This window comes from Falco peregrinus, chromosome 3 (assembly GCF_023634155.1).
Source record: "Falco peregrinus isolate bFalPer1 chromosome 3, bFalPer1.pri, whole genome shotgun sequence".
Taxonomy (NCBI): domain Eukaryota; kingdom Metazoa; phylum Chordata; class Aves; order Falconiformes; family Falconidae; genus Falco; species Falco peregrinus.
Genome location: NC_073723.1, coordinates 84,388,748 through 84,406,102, shown reverse-complemented (window position 1 = coordinate 84,406,102; position 17,355 = coordinate 84,388,748). Strand labels below are relative to the sequence as shown.

Here is a 17,355-nt window from a genome sequence, read left to right as displayed (position 1 = left end):
CAGCTGTGGTAAGTACAAGTGGTACACAGAGGTTGAGCATGGTCTGCTGACAGTGAATGTGCTTACCTTTTTCTAATGCTTTATTTTCATGGGATTTTTTTTTACTCTCTGTTTGTGGAGGAACACTATTGCAATGTAACTGTTCTTTAAGGCATGATAGAACTATTCTGTAAGGAAGATTTTTCAAAAGAGAAGGGTCATCCTGATCTGAAAATCCTAAGGCTTATCGTCCTAGTTTCTGAAATATTTGAAATATTTCAAAGGCTAAGGGCTTCCAGAACTTTGTCTTCACCTTCCAGGTACAATGGCAGGATAAGCATCCATGCCATAGCACTGAAAGAAGAGAGCAGCTCTGGTTCAATAAATTTATTTCAGCTGTCAGTATGAGGAGCATGAATATGAACTTTATGAAAGATCCAGAGAAGAGTTCGGGATGTAGTAAGGATAGTGGATGGCTTGTTTTGAAATGGGCTGTCCTGAGAAGACCTGCACATCCTGCAGGTGTCCAAACATCTCGAATTTGGCAATACTCATAGATTTTAAAATCACAAGGTCACAGTTCAGTTTTGTTTACATTTTTTCCAACTTCTGGAGCTGACAGTGGAATGGAAGAGGATAGTATAGTTAATCTTTCATTCCTTCAGGGAAGCCCAAGCTGTGCAGCATTGGATGGACCTCCTAGTCATGGCATGCTGCGCAGATCTCATCCATGGAGAGGTTCACTGGAATGATAGTCTTAGAGTATTTTCTTAGAAGTAAACAACCCTATTCATCATTTCTACTTTGTTCACATGAGAACATGCTGTTTCACTTTGAGATAAAGACAAGGGCATGCCAGTAGTGTCATGCCCAGCTGCCAAGTGGGAGATGCCTACAGGCTTCTCCAGTACAGTCAGCAGCTGGGTTTATCCTGCAGCCACATGGTACATGCAGCACAGCAGTGCAGGCCAGCACCTCCCTCAGGTCAGTTCCTATGTGAATCTCTAACTCCTCGATGTACAATAGTTGTCTGGTTAGGACCTCTGCAGTTGTCAAAAACAGATATATAATTGTCCTCATTTTTCCTTCTGAACAAGTTGACATTCAGAAGAGAAGTTGTAACAGCATTTTCATGTCTTTAGACTGAATAGTTCTTAAGGTAATAACAAAGAAATACTTAGACCTATTGAACATGTTTTGTAATACATATTTTGTAATATAATTTTAGTTGTTTTAGCAGTGAACAAGTATTATTAGATGTTGCATAGGAAATGCTGATGCAAAAAAGTCATCTGCAGACTTGGGCTGTAAAAATGTAACCAGGTGTCCTAAGAGTAAAGGCAATTCATCATCTAATTTCTCTGCCACCATAAAAAATGAGTGCAGATTTCCAAATCAATTGGTTGCCTAGCATTATAAATGCAATTATTTCCCCTTATTTGAGTTTGCATCCTCTCACTTCTGTTATCCCTTACTCTGTATCTGTTATAACCTCAGATGCCTTGTTTTCTGTAGAGGATTTCTCACTTTCTTCTTCATGGTCTCCCTTGTGTTTTTACAGTGGTCAGTGTACATCCGTGCTGCTGTCCGCAAAGAAAAAGGATTGCCAATCCTGGTGGAATTGCTTCGAATAGACAATGACCGGGTGGTATGTGCAGTTGCTACAGCTTTACGAAACATGGCCTTAGATGTCAGAAATAAGGAGTTAATAGGTATGTTCTTTCCAAACAATCTATCTGTTGTGTGGGTTTGGGTTTTTTTTCCAGTTTGCAGCAGAATGAGCACAATGAAAACAATTATTCTTACATTTCTAGCACAATTTCTTTAATTCTTTCTCTGATGTGTCATATTCAGATTTTATGTGACAGCTTAATGCTTTATTGCAAGGAATTGTTAAATTAATTAAATATCATGCAGTGTTTCATATCTGTCATACTGTAATCTCCAAAAGAAAAGCAATGGCTTTGGTCTGCTTTAGCACTTCATTCCTAGGCCAGCAGGAACACTTGCGTCTTCCAGATCGAGGATCTAAGAGCAGCCACTCCAGATCCTCAGGTTATCTATTGCAAGTAATCTTGGGGTCATGAAGGGACAAATCATAAGGACTTTAAGATGGTTCCAGGAATTTACTGGGCAGATTGGTAGCTCCAGAAAGAGAACTGGGAGATGCTTGATTCACAAACGTATGCAGTTAAGGAAGAGGACAATAGTTTACATGAATCAGTGTTGCCCCTTAATTCTGATGGTATGGTAAGCACACATCTTGGGGTTTGTAGTTGTTTTAGTTGACGTTTATCCAGACACTGTGGATCATGAAAATCTTGCATCTTCTACCTTTTAAAACAATCATTTCCTTGATTTTGAACTATTTCAACAGTCATGACAAAATTATTTCTGCTTCTGCTGTACATTAAGAGCATATTTTTTATTCATTTTTGCTTACTTGTTAATTTGTTAGCATCACAGCATACTTCTCTGCTTTTAATTACAGAATTCCACAGGTAGATACCTTGGTCGTATTTGATTATTTGTATCCAGTGCTATCTCAGGGTTAGTGCTTCATTGCAGGAATGCTCTGCAAGTCCTTAAAACAAGACAATTGCTCGTCTCATGTATTTTATGAACTAAAGAGACTTCATTAACAAAATGTTGTAAAGCAAATAGAGGTAGAGGTTGGTGAATAGTGTAAACCTACTGTGATTGCCCAGGGATTGAACACAAGACTGATGCTTTACCTGCAAGACTAGTGTGCTTCTTGCAGCTTTGGCTTGTGTTATAGTTGGTGAAATTGGCATGAAATTAATTTTGTTCTATGTACTGCATTCAGCTTTCAGGAAGCACGATGCTGCATATGTGTTCTTAGTGGGGTTTTTTTGTTGTTTTCTAGGAATTTTAAAGTAGAAATTACTGCTGAAACAAGTGTATCAGGCCATCAAATCTGGATTAATAACACCTTTTTTTTTCCACTCATGATTCCACCCCCACATTCTGTCTACAGCATGTCATAGTCTATCTTATTCCTTTATTTGTAGAACTTCCTCTACAGGGTTCACAGACCACATTCATACTGAGTTATCTTCTATAATCTCTTCTCTCTATTTATTGACATCACAAAAAACTCCGTACAGTTGAATTTACAGAATATAAACATTGTTTGTAATGCCATGAATTAGACTATATATGGTTGCATTTTCTGTGCTCTGATTATTATTTTTTAATTGAAAGGTTTTTTTCCTTCTCATATCTGCACATTTCATTTAGGAAAGTAAGACTATACTTGTGAAATGGAGCTGTCTTACTGTGATGTGCCGTTCAAAATACTGGGCCAATTATAGATAATAAGCTTGCACAACCCCAGCATTTTAATATTTTATTAAATTATTGAAGAACATGTGGTATAAAAAGGTGGAAAAAATCTATTGAAAATAATTACCTAATAAATGTATTTATGTAGCCAACTTGTAATAGCTGTACAGTGCTGCTCAGATTTAAGTTATTCATGGGGTGAATCTGGGGAATTGTACTTCATAACTGCAATACACATTTGCTGCAGTTTAAAAACAGTCTAAACATGCCAATATGACAGGGAAGTTATGACTATAATTCCTGAGCCATTTTAGCTGTGATCTTTATATGTTCATTTCTTCAGCTTTCATTATTGAACTTCAAAGAAACATAACAATGGTCATTATTTCACTTGTTCCTGAGTATTTATTAGTGAACAGGGCATATAGAGCTGATTTTCAGAAATGCTAAACACTTGAGTTAGTGAAGAAGTTCAACTCATGTTGTAGGTTGTCTATTTTTGTGAACGCTGCTGTTCCATACATTCTGTGATGTCTTAGCTCTTGTCACGGAAAGGAGGACTCAAAAGGGGCTTCTTCAGGTTAGTCACTCAAACATCTTTCGGCCTAAGCGGAATCAACATTCTGTTTATCTTTCCTCTTTGCAGTTTTTGTTGGTGCATCATATTCTTGTGGTGACAAACTCTATCTCACAAACTGGAATTTCCCCCTTAATATAACCTTTTTTAAAGGTGAATTTTCCAATTGTGTGTATAGTAAAATTACGTAAGTAGAATTGAGTTGGTTGGATTTTTTTAATGCATCTATAAAGCTTTCTTTTCAGTGGTGCTGTGATTCCATTCCTGGCTGACAAAAATTTTACTGATATGTGCCAGAGAATGAAGTATTTCTTACTGCTGCTGCCAAGCAGCCCATAAATCAGTGTTGAGGCATCTGGCAAATATATCAGAAAGCTTGCTAAAATCCACTCACCTGTACCGAACTACAAAACAAACAAAAAGACTCCGTTCCTAAATGGCCAGAGGTTTCTTTCTAGACTTCATTGGGTTGACCAATATGTTTTGTTTTTCACACAAATCAAGTGTGTTGATATATTGCTAAAGGCTGGTGCCAAGCTTCTCTTACAATTTATCTGAGCCATCCCCATAACAGCATTTTCTTTATTTATAGGGAGGTCTTCTTCCTGGATTTGATTTCAGGCATGGTCCATGTCCTTAAAAGGACCCTCTTTTTTCTTCTTCTCCATCACTTTTGCATTGTGCCCTGTGTCCCCAGGCTGAAACAGCAGGCATGCTCATCTTTCTCCATCTCAAAACTAAACTGCACTCAAAGAAATGGTGAACCTGGCCTACGTAGTACTGTCACCAGCACGTGGTTTTCCCTCCTCAGGCATGCCACCCAGATGTGTTCCTGGTCATGGTCAGACCACATTCATGTTCCACTTGCCTTTCAGAACCCTCGTCTGCATGTAATAGCACCCACTCTACGTTGCTTCCCAACAGTGCACCCCATGGGAAGGTTTATCAGCCTTTTCTCTCTCCCAGTACTGCCACAGCTGGGGGAAGTGGTGCTGTGTGTCTGGAAAAGACCTACTACTGATATTGCCTGTTTCGTTCTTCTTTGGTTCCAGCAGTCTGCATATTGCCCCTGTGTCCCTCTGGTACCCCAGCATCTTCCTGCTTCTTGTCACATGCTCTGTAAGCATTTTGGAAGTCTGCATTTTATTCCTTGAAGCAGGTTCTGTCTCTGCTAAGCTTCTCCTTGGGGCCATTAGCTTCTCCCTGCAACCCCACTAGATGCTTCTGAGTTAGCCAAAAAGCACATATTTTTTACTTTTGATGGTTCACTAGATAGAAGAAAATCACATTTGTCCCACAGGTCCTCCAAGAGCTTTGCTGATGACCTCTGTGCAGTTATGTCATCCTCATATTCCTTCATCTTTCCATCTCATGAAAAAAAAAGGGAGGGGAGGAAGGGGAAGGAGAATAACAAACCCACCCTTCTGCATCCCTCAGCACTACATAGAGGACTTAATCTGAGGATATGGCATTATTCTTCCTCCTCCAGGAATGTAATTTTTAACTTAAGCATTACCTTGCAGACCTGCTGCTTCTGGCAGTGCCACGGCAGGATGCCAGTCAGACTGGTGCCTCACGCCAGAGCTGTCCCACCACCTTCCCTACAGTAAGCGCACCTGCAGACTTTTATTCTTTAAAGCCATACTTCATTGGAATGATGTCAGAAAATTGCCAACTTAGAATAAGCTTTATTTTCTTTAAATAGCAGAAACTTGGATCAGCTGGGCATGGCAGAAATGCTTAAAAATAAACCTGTGTCCTGTAAACACCATCTCTGCAAGATGAATTCTTTCCTTGCAGTATGCTCCAGCAACCTTCAGTGGCTTTCTGATTCAGACACCTTCCACACAGTCCTCTGGGCTTCTAGGAAGCTTTCTGTGGGTCACCTGAGCCTGCACTATGGACCCTGTGTCCTACTTTAGACAAACTCTCTTTTCCTCCGTAGAGTCTCCCAGCCAGCACCAGTGCAGCAGCCTCCCTTCTTGCTATTCCTCTCCCCAAACTACATGAGAGAAGGCTTTTTAAACCAAGATTCCCCATTCAGTCCTGGAAACAAATCAGCTTCATCTTTCTTTTATCTGAAACACAGCCAGCAGTTTTCCTCTCTGCTGCCATCCATGACCTCTTTAACAAAAAAAGAATATTAAATGTACAGTTAATTGAAAAAAACTATGTGACTTGTTATTCTACCTACACAAGCAGATACAGACTTTGTCAGTGAAATTTTTAAAAGACGAATTTCTGTCCCCAAAATTTGCATTTGCATTGTTCTTGTGTATGCACAGTGTTTACCTTTGATTTTAAAAGACAATTATTGTGGCTTTTTGAAGTGCAATAGGTGGTCTTTCAGAAGAATTAAGCTGATTTTTCAGGCTGCCCCAGATGAGAAATTTCTCACTATTCACATACAGCAGAATATGTACAATATAGGATTTGCCTTCTCATACCACTTAGTGATAAGTCCACACGGTACAGGCTTTGGAGTGAATGCAGAGCTGGAGGTAAAATTTGTAAAATTTCAATGCAGTTTTGTGCTTCAGGTGTTTCTGTCAGTTTTCTCTTACCCTGACAGTGGTTTCTAATGCTGTTCTGGGTCAGTGTTGATTTAGAGAAGTATTGTACTGGTAATACAAGAGCATCATTTTTTCTTTTGGCCTGTACTTCTGTGCTCAAATGAAAGATATTCTTAGAGACTGGAAGTATTTACATCATTCACCCTTGAAAAAAGAAAATGACAATTCCACCTGAAGGTTTTTGTTGACTTCCTGTCCTGTATAGAAGATATGTCCTTAAGTATTCCTTCCCATAAAATGTGTAGAGGATCCATGTGTCTGTTCAGGGCTCTAGATTCTAGGGAGTTTGATGGCATAACCTGAAGTGTTGCAATACCTCAGACATCCTTTTTTGTGGCCATTACTGTAAAAGCATGATTCAGATCAGTGAAGTTAGTGGTACAATTTCTGCTACCTTCACAAGGTTTTGAGTAAAGTGCTGAAACAGGGTCATTTTTTAATAATTGTTCCTGAGTTGGGGGCTGCAGGGTGTCAGTACTGAATTATTCTCAATTCACTACTCATCTGTTGGTAATGCAGCTAGAAAATATGCACAAAATTCAAGGATAGCGTATCAATTCAATTGTTTGTTAATGTGCGTTGGAACCTGCTTAATCCTGCTGGGTGTCTCAAAGTTCATTGTCCAATATAAAATACTTGTATTAGACTCCCTTATAGTTGGCTGGGAGAGAGAGAGACTCCCAGAAAGTGATGTGTTTTATCTAACATGATAAAATGGATCTCACCCTGTATTATTGTCTCACCATTGTTGAGTGAAAAAATTCTTGGCAATGTGTAAACTGCCACTGAGTGTATGCCTTGCCATCTCATGAGCAATGGGAGTCGATTCGAGTGCTTGAAATAACTGGTGTTTGTTTCAAAGTTTTATTGCTAAACTTGAGAAAGTTTGATTGAATTATGTATCAGGAGTTCACAACTCTAATGAATTGATAAACATGAGAATAATTGAGGTTGTAAGGAAGCTCAGGAGGTCATCTTGCCCAGCCTTGCACTCAAAGCAGGGTCAGGTATGTCATTTCAAAGTGTGATACTGATTCTCATTTGGAAAGATTTTATTTCAGCTGTTAGGTTGAAAATACATCAAAACAAGTATTTGTATTCTCACAGTAGAATGTCATTCTTCTGGAGCATAACTAACTACATGGGGTTCTCCTGTCTTAGAAGATGGCCATATCGTAAGACTGTAACTTTGTTTCAGTATTAGTAATAAATCCAAGTAAAAACACTGTTCAGTTTTGTAGTTACAAGAACAGCAGCAGTAAGAAAATCTAACTCCTAGTAATGTACATTGATAGAGAATATGGGGATGGGTTGGGAGATTGTTAAATCAAATGTGCAACTTTCATTCCACTTAGAATGTCTACATGCAGTTTTATCTTTTTAACTGTGAGCACCCCTGAATTTCTCACATGTAACATCTGCAAGGATCTGAGAGATAGTATTTTTTTTATTGAATGTTTAATTGACTTATAAACTATCTTAGTCACTGAAATGTTAAATTGACATAAATTTGCAATGCACAAGATGTCAGAAAGCATTAATCAGGAATTATAGACATTTGTTCAGAAGAAGGTGAAGACAGATTAGATGCTGCAGTTTCTTTAATTTGTGTCAGTTTTTATTGCACTTCATTTTTAGTATTTAATAGTTGAGCTGTGCAAAACCTATATTACAATAAACAGATACATGAATAAGAAGAGGCTGTCATCAAGAAGTTGATTTATGAAATGGAAGGTATGGTTATGCATTAATAGCTGGTGCTCCTTACGCTGTATCAGTGAAGAGAAAGATGTTAGTTTAAGGTGGTGAATGCCTAATTAAATTTTGATGTTTTATAACACCTATACAGCAAAGTCCAGAATCCCTGGTTTCTAGTGTTGTATACATAAATGAGCTGAGAATTCAATCTGGTAGTAGTTTAAATGTTAAATATTTTTCCCACTATAGTGTAAAAGCTGTGTGTCAAGGAGATTTTGACTTTTCATGTTCTTTCAGCCACTTGTGCATTGACTTTTGCTCCAGTTAATTTCAACTATATTTCTGACAAGAAGACCTGGTAGTTACAGAGGTTAGGGAAGGCTTCTTTCCTCAGTCATTTCTTATTAAATAACATTCTCAAGTGAAGGGATTTAGGGGGAAAAACAGGGTGGTAAAACTGAATTCTCATTTTTAGTATCAAAGTCAAGATCAAGCATTTACAAGACTAGATAAGTCTATTACATCTGAACTTCCCTGTTGCCTAAGTATGTCTGGATTTGAAGGGATTTTTCTCTACTGTGAACTATCTAAAAAAATGGTGTTTCAGCTAGTTGGGTAGGCTGTGGACAGTAGAGAAAAAATGGCAACTCTATATGTTCGACCCACTTAACCTCTATCACCTAAAGGTGATATCATCGTGTGGTGGAAAGGGTCCTGTGAGAACCTAGAGAAGTAGCAGAGACTCAAAGGCTAACTTTTGGGTGACTGAAGATAAGCAAGTAATACCACATCAGAAGTTGTTCTGGTAATGCAGAATAAGCACCGTCCTGCTCCTCTTTAATAATTTGGTAAACTTTGCAAAGGCAATTAGTGAAAAAGCACTACAATTTTTCATTGTTACTAAAACCAACAGAAATAACTGTGTACAGGCTCAGATCTAGGACAATGAAGTATACCACTTTCACAGATCTATTTTTCATAGTAATGCCAATTCAAAGAGTCACACAGCATTTCATCTCCATAAAATGAGATCAAGATACCTCACAAATACTAACCATAACCCAGACCTCAGGCAGGTATTCCTCATAGCAGAATAGTCAATGGAGAAGTGCCTGGAAAGTGCCTGTATTTCTATTTAAATGCCAGAGTTCCAAGAGAATCATCTTCAGTATTGCAACATTACAGCTTATCTAGATGAAAATGATAATTTTAAATGATGACGTATAATATTTTAAGGTTTGTAATCCTTAAAGTCTTTATTATAGGTTTTATAAGTTTGTATTCAAATTCAGTATTACTGAAGATTAAATTCTGAGTGCAAGTCATAAAAGTAACAAAATCTTGTGGCGGTTGCCCAGGAAAGCCTAGATTCAGTGTGACTGCCAAAAACAATACCACCAAAAAGCAACAAGCAGCCAACAGATGCGTGTTTTCACTTCATTGATGTGCATTTTGCACATAAGAAGGTGCTCCAAGTTGCACCTTACATTTTGTTTGAGACAAACAATTTGTTTGGTTCTGTTGTTCTGCACAAGGTAGAAAGCAATTAAACTGTAACCATATCCACTTTTCTCACTCCAAAGATTGACATTTCAAACAATTCATTATTAATTTTCATCTCTGTTTCTCAGTTTGTTCATGCTGAGAAATGCTACTTTTCTTTTGAAAAATTCAGAGTTCTGATCTAAAAAGTGCATATAATTCAGTCATATATTCCATAAAACATACAAAGGTAGAAATTTAGATGTCACAAACTGCCAAAGTAATTTTAAAAGTACTTTTAAATCCAGGAGGAATTATCCTAAATCTGCAAAGCAGTTCTGAAAATCCAAGTTTTGTGACAGCCTTACATTAACAGATAAGTGTATCAAAACAGATGTTTCCAGCCTGTTCTGTATCTGCTTCAATTCATGTAACAGTGAGCTAGTTTTATTCTATGTAAGATGCAAAATTACCTTTTCTCCTGAAATCCTTATCAACTTAAGTGATTTTCAAATGACAGAAATTACATATATGGCATTTTTTACTGAAAGCACTTCTCTTTGAAGAAACTAGAACTCCTATCCTATACATGACACATGTCAGTGAAAGAGAGTAGAACATGGCAGGTGAATTAGCATTTGATAAAGTAACATCCTTTTCTTCTCGCATGTGAAGAGCCTGGAGTGGTGCTGGGGCACTGTAGTTGCAAAGGATTTTGGAGGTGGAGCTAAGAAATGGCAATTTTATTTTAATTTTTTTTTTTTAATTAAAAAAAAAAGGATGAATGGGTGTCAATTACATCTAAGCTATTTATGGATTGCTTCCAGTCATTAATAGTAATTTTCTCTGTGCATCTACATCCTTGCACTCTCTAAATTAGTGTAGCAGTTTTTGCAAAATCTTGTGCAATCCTAGTTCCCAAGTTAGATATTCACAGGTGAAGTGGTGATACACAATGTCCCTCTCCCCACATGTGGCTTTTGAGACGGATTTCTATTTCAGCGTCCCTAAACATGTCTTCTGCATGTTTCAGAGTGGTTGTTGCTTAAAAAGGAAGAATGTTAAGGACAAAACCCAAACACTCTTCACAAAGGTGACACTGGTAGGAAACTCAGATTGCAGGAACATAAAAGATTTCTGTGCCCCTGCATGGGAGGACTGTACTGACAAGATGTAGGCTAACACAGAAGTAAAATACCTGTAGATAGGTAATACTGATGTTTGTCATCATCCATTAGATAAATACTTGCACCATAAAATGTCTCATTTTCCAGGATAAAAATATGACAAAGGTAAAAGATACAGATTCAGTGTACAAAGAATGCAGGAATAGGAAATGGTACGAATGTCTGGATTCTTACAACTGACATTCTAGCTCATTGCAGTTAAGTTGAATTTAGTTTTTCTTTCCATTCCTGACCATCAGGTGCTTATACAACATCTCTCATTTTTAGCAGTTGCCCCAGTATACACAGATGGTGATTTCATTTCTTTATTTAGTTAAATGCATTCTATGCCAAAATACGGGTGATACTAGTGTTAATTTAGTCTTTGACAGTTATAAAAAGGGAACTCAGTCTCATACTTGTTGGTTTCTGCATTGGCATCTTCAGATGCGTTTTCTTACAGAATAGTTGTTCTTCATGAAGTACTTTGATGTAGCATTTGCTTGCTTGTAAAAACTAAGTTTTTACATACACTAGTTGTTTCCATCATTTATTATGGGTTTTATTGTTAAAGGCTCTTGTTTCAGACAACGTTATTAAAACTTCAAATACCCTTCTGCTGCACCCTTTACAAATGAATTCTTGTGTTTCCTCATGAATATTGTAACTTTACAAGCATATATTGTCTCCAAAAAGGCACTATCTGGGACTGACTGGAAGCACTGTCACTATGTGTTAGCTTTCTGCTCATTTCTATGGTTCTTCTTTTGCACCCCTACTTAACAAGCAATTTTAAAAAAAAAATCCATATCGGCTGTTTCATGCTTATAACTGCTGGGATTGAATAGCAGCAGTTTTGTAATATGCAGTTACAAAATATTAAAAGGGTAACAAATTCTTATCATCTGAGATAAGTGAAGAAATAATCAATTTGCTGAGGGGCCTTATTATCATAATTCCATACAGTAAGAATGTGATTCTGGTACTTAGTATCTCAATGGGCTCAATTAAACAAAAATAAAGAAATTTAGTTTTCCTCCCAAGGAAAGCCTAGAGAACCCTTGGAATCAGATCAAAGCCCCATTGATCTCTCCATGGCATCTCTATGAAATGATTTGAAATCTGGTATTACTGATACAATCTTTAGTATTATTATGTTTTTCATTTTCCTTTTGCTTCCTCTTGTGGCTGCATTATACAAGAGATTGTGCTAACATGAAAAAGATATAATGACTACCCCCTAGAGTTAGCAATTTTATAGATGCATAATGTATAATACATTATAATGATAGATCAGACTTCGGGAATTGATCTAAGAAAGTATTTATATGCATTACTGCTTAAACCCATGTTTTTTGTGTAAAAATGTAATATGCCTAGTGCAGATTGAAAGATCAGGTTAAGACTAAAGAATACAGCATTTTATTAAAACTTACAATTGAAGGTATTTCTTTTTCTCAAAGGAACTAGATAATTGGTATTTTAGATACTATCCCTCCTGTACTCCAGAATGAAGATTTTGAACAAACTTAATCAGAAAACCACCCCCAAAGCGATCATTTGAGAATTTTCAGTATATTGTGGAGCCCTACCCTACAGAAAGAAATGGAAATAAAATCTACCTTGGTGCTAGTGCTTTATAAACCCCAATGAATGCACAGGGAAGGAATCACCAATAAAATTCAAAAGTTACTTGTCGTTGTGGGTAGTCTTAGCTGTTAAGTAATTGCTGACAGTCTGGGATACATATACTAAGAAATTAATGTGGGTACTAGATGATCTTGTGCCAGTTTGCCTACTTTTAGTCCATGTAAGGCTAGAAAATGAAGTTAGCTGGGTAACTTAAAATGCATTTGAAAATTAAACTCACTTTTGAAGTTTGTAGGGAAAGCTTCAGTCTGCCAGTTCAACAAAAGACAGAATTTGGTCTTACTGAATCCGTTGGGCTTGGAAGGGATCTCTAGAGGTCAGCTAGTCAAACATCCTGCTCAAGGGAGGTCCAGTAAGAGCAGGTTGCTCAGGACCTTGTGCAGTTGATGAAGGGATGGAGGTTCCTTAACCTCCCTGGGCAACCTGTTGTACTGTTTGTCTACCCTCATAGTAAAAATTCTCTTCCTTTTATCAGTTGGAATTTCCTATGTCCCAACTTGTGTCTCTTCTTTTTCTTAGGCTGTGGAGCTCTTTAAGATGAGTCTGACTCCATCTTCTCTACACCATCCCATTAAGTAGTTGTAGACAACAGTAAGATCTCTCCTTAACCTTCTCTTAAGGCCCAGAAAATGCAATTCATATATGGCCATGTGTTCCAAGCCCCCGTCCACTGGGATTGTTCCAGTATTGCAGTGTCTTTCTTGTACTTCTTGCACAAAGACTTGCTATGTCTTTGACCTTAGGGAGAGCAAAGCTGGGCGTGATACTCCAGATGCAGTCTGGAGGCAGAATCATTTGAGTCTAGAGGAAGAATCATTTCTGTGATTCATTGGCTGGACCCTTACCCCAGTACAGCCCAGGATGTGGTTGGCTGCCGTTGCTGCAAGGACACATTGTGGATTCATGACCGACTTGTCTATCAGCACTGCCAGGTTTTGGAGTGGTTTTGAACACCTGCTTTCCAACTGGTTGTCCTCCAGCCTTGTGCTGGGGCAGGGGGTTATTTCATCTTAATTGCGGCACTTTACATTTGCCTTTGTTGAACTTGAAGTTCCTGTGCAGCTGTCCATCTGAATAGCAGTCCTACCCTCCAGTGTACTGACTTCTCTTTTCAACATCATATTGTCCACAGTCTTTGTGAGAATGCTTTCTATCCTATTATTGAGATTGTTAATAAAGATGTTAAACACCTGTGGGACACCACTGGTAACCATTTGCCAGTTGGATTTTGTACCAGCGATCACCACCTTTTGAGCCCAGCAGTACAGCCAGTTTTCCACCCACCATATCATCCACTTATCTAGCCAAGATCTCAGTAAGTTTATGGTGAGTAAGAAGTGGGTAAGCTGACATGTTTGTTGTTTCAAGCCATGCAGAGTAAACTCAGTAATTAGAAGTGGATAAACATTTTTTAAATGTGTTTAATCTCAGTGACATCATTGCATATACTTAAGTTACTTCAGGACAGGTTTCACTAAATTTTAAAGCACAGTTTCAGTGTGACAATATATAAGAACCAGGGTCAAATCATCTTATTGTGCAATCACGACCGTAAGAGGATAATTGCCACTAAATTCACTTAGACATAGAAGTTTGCTTTATTTACCAGAGAGGGAATTAAAGTAATAGCTCAAAATGTTGCATTTTTACTAAAGCACTGTACTTGCAGTTTTTAAAAGGGAAATACTGTGGAATATCTTTAACTTTTTCTTTAGAATCAGTTACTTTAAAATCAGTGGAAACGTATACATGTAGTTTCCCTAGTGTTCAGTTGTGATGCCTGTTATTAAACTAATCTTAGTAATCACATGTAGACTAATTGATTCTGACCTGATCTGATATATAATTCAATTATAAAGCAGTAACATGAATTTTAAAGTATTGCAGATACATGGAAAAAATTTGTCACTGTAAGAAATGTAATCACAAACATCTGGTGTCCACATGCATTTCCGTTCTCTCCTTTTTTCTAACTTTCTTCACCTCTGTATATCATCTGCAAAATTATCCCCATATCAAATTGACATTGAGTCTCTTTAACTTAATCTTTACATATATATATCAAAAAATGCACAAGAAATAGATATGTATGTATGTATGTATGTATGTAGGATTTAATCCGACCTTTTATCTGCACCACAGAGGAAGTGAAGCTGTGTTGGGGAGTACACATGCATATAGAAAGGTACTGCATTCATTTTAAAAATGCATGTTATGGCATACAGTTGTGAAAACTAGAATAATATCTTCCTTAATTAATCAGCTTATTCTCATGAAAGCTAAAAGGAATTTTTCCATCAAATACCTGAGAAGCAAGGTTCAACTCAGAGTAACAAAGCAGTATTAAGGTGGAGTGCATAGGCTGCATAGTTGCTAATCATCATAACACTGTCAAACACAGGTGAAGTCTACTTTAAATCGATTAGTTAAGTTTGAGAGCAGGGAAAGTGAAAGTACAGCTGTTTTTTACCATGCTAATAACATCTGGGTAGAATCTTTAGGTGCTTGATGGTGATTTAAGAACTGAATTTCTATTTTTGGTCATTACATAGTCTTTAAGTAGACTGTTTTATATGGATGAATAGTTTATTCTGAAAAATAGAGTTGGATGCCAATGAAGTCACTTTGGTCCTTTGAAAATGTTGCACTTCCCCCACTACATCTATTTAACAGAAATAAATTCTTTTTTAAACATATTATATAAAACGGTTCCTTTTTTAATAGTGGAATTTCTATTTTCACTCTAAAATTGTAGCTTCTCAGTGGATAGAGTTAGCATCTTTAGGAAATTACAGTTCCCTCACATGGTAACTCACCCTGAGGCAGTCCATGGCAGAAGATATTCCTGCTGCCAGGCTCCCTCCAGCCTCTCATTAACACATCACTTCTACAGTCAAACCACTTATGTGAGTCACCACTGCCTGACTTACCGGTCAAAATGAGCTGGGTGAGCAAAATATTACTCTTTTCCTTTTACAGATGAACTTCTGTTAAACAGAATGAACTCAAGCCACACAATGCGCTGAATGGAGGGGTGGCAATCTCTGACTTGGCCCAGTAGTGCTTGTGAGCTCAAAATGTCATTATCTGGTAAATTTCCACATTTGCATACTGGGTGTCTGCCTGCACCCTGAAAGTTGTTTTATTTTGTTGGAATTCAGCCACTGTGAGTCCTACCATAGTATTATTGCACCACTGTAAATTATTACTTAACTACAAACCCTCTCTTCCCATTTCTTCCCCCCCCCCAAAAAAAAACCAAAATACCCCAAAAAAGTGTTTTAATTCCTTCACATCTTTACTAGAAAATTAGAAAAACAAAACAGGTAAGCTGCATTCTTCAGCCAGACAAAAGCAGGCTTCTTTGGAATATGATGATACCAGTGTGTATGATTTCCCTATATAGGTATTAAATCTTCAGCATTTAAAGGTGTTATCCTCTGTTGTACAGTATTATACTGCAATGTCTAAATCAAGCCACAAAGAAAAGAACATGTCTTCTCCTCTGTTGTCAGCCACGAACAATCCAAGATACCGAGTACATTACAAGCAAAGCCTTTGAAAAGGGGCTCTGAGGATGGATTTTTATGAATTATCCACTGTAGTTAAATCCATTCTTCTGCCTTGGGACTGAATATGTATATGCCTTATACTGAAGAGCTCAGCCTCTTCCTTGGGAGACTGAAATTCATCTCCTTCACTTGTAGCCCTATTTAAGCATCTTTCATTTACAGGGATGTTTCTGATAAGCTGTCCTCAGCTTACAAAAACTTCAAAGCTGAGGCAAAGTTATTAAAAAGAGAAAAAGAAAAAAAAAAAAAACCAACCCTGCACCTTTAGTTTAAGCTTCAAACAAGACAAAAATTGATTAAGAGTCAAAGATTAGCTTTGTTATAACTATTTCACATTCTTATGGATATCAAATGCTGTCTTTTTTTTACCCTTTTTATTTTAAAATCTACTTAAAACTTAAGAGATCAGTACGTATTATCCTGGCAGTAAGACACTGCAATTAGGAGGAGCCCTGTGGCTCCATCTGGCAATGGCAGCAGCTGACCCAGAAGCCAGGATTGCTAAATCACCTGAAGGCTGATAACAAAGAGGAAGAATATTTCCTGGATTATGAAGAGGAGTAGAAGGAGCTCAGGTGTCTCTGCTTTCTGCTTCTCCAGATTCTGAAAGAAAAGGAACAGACAACAGGGAGAGTAAGAAAAGAAAGATGATAGTCATATGGACTTGGGGAATTGTGCAGTTTTAAATGTGAGGAAGACAGATTTAGAGACCTGGATCTGGTGACTCAGGTTGCTGAAGCTGCCATTTCTCTCATCTCACTTCTTTCTTGAATGTCTTTTTTTTTTCCTTTTTTCCAAATACCAGGAAGTTAAGTGGTTTATTGCTTTTGCAAGATCATGTTACCTTATCTTCCAACCAGTGTGTTACACTCATTCACAAGCTTAAAGGGTACTTCATCTAAGAAGTGTATTTGCAGGGCCCCTGAACCACAGAGACCTCAAGTGAAGGTCTCAAATGATCATGATCCTGAAGAAGATGAAGAGTACTATCAAAAGCAGCTGTCATACTTCGATTGCAGGAGATCTGAAAATAAGCTCTCTACGCAAGTTCCTGCTAGCCATCATTCTGAGCCCATGAAACCAAGACATTTGCAGAATTATCTGAATTTTACCAATTAATCTAAGGGGAAAACAACTGATGCTGAATCAATGGATAGGCCTGTTGGTGAAAAGTGCTATGAGCTAATCCCTCAAGTTACAACTCCTCCTACTCCTTCAATACAGTATACACAACCTCAGTAAATAGTCCTGTCCTGTCTATCCCAGCCCATCACAAGCCTGCACTTTCTTAAGTTAACTCAGTGTCCGACCCTCCACCTCACAATAAGCCAGCAATTTACAGATCATCTCAA

At 37.7% G+C, this 17,355-nt stretch overlaps 1 protein-coding gene across 9 annotated transcripts in view; it reads left to right on the top strand.

Moving 5' to 3' along the window:
- The window catches only part of CTNND2 (catenin delta 2), a 679,304-nt gene that overhangs the window by 603,481 nt on the left and 58,468 nt on the right, over positions 1 to 17,355 (top strand). For all 9 annotated transcript variants that reach the window (XM_055800247.1, XM_055800253.1, XM_055800250.1 and 6 more), the window contains one exon: positions 1,541 to 1,691. In XM_055800247.1, coding sequence (XP_055656222.1) covers positions 1,541 to 1,691 — 151 coding nt within the window. The remainder of the gene's footprint in view (positions 1 to 1,540; positions 1,692 to 17,355) is intronic.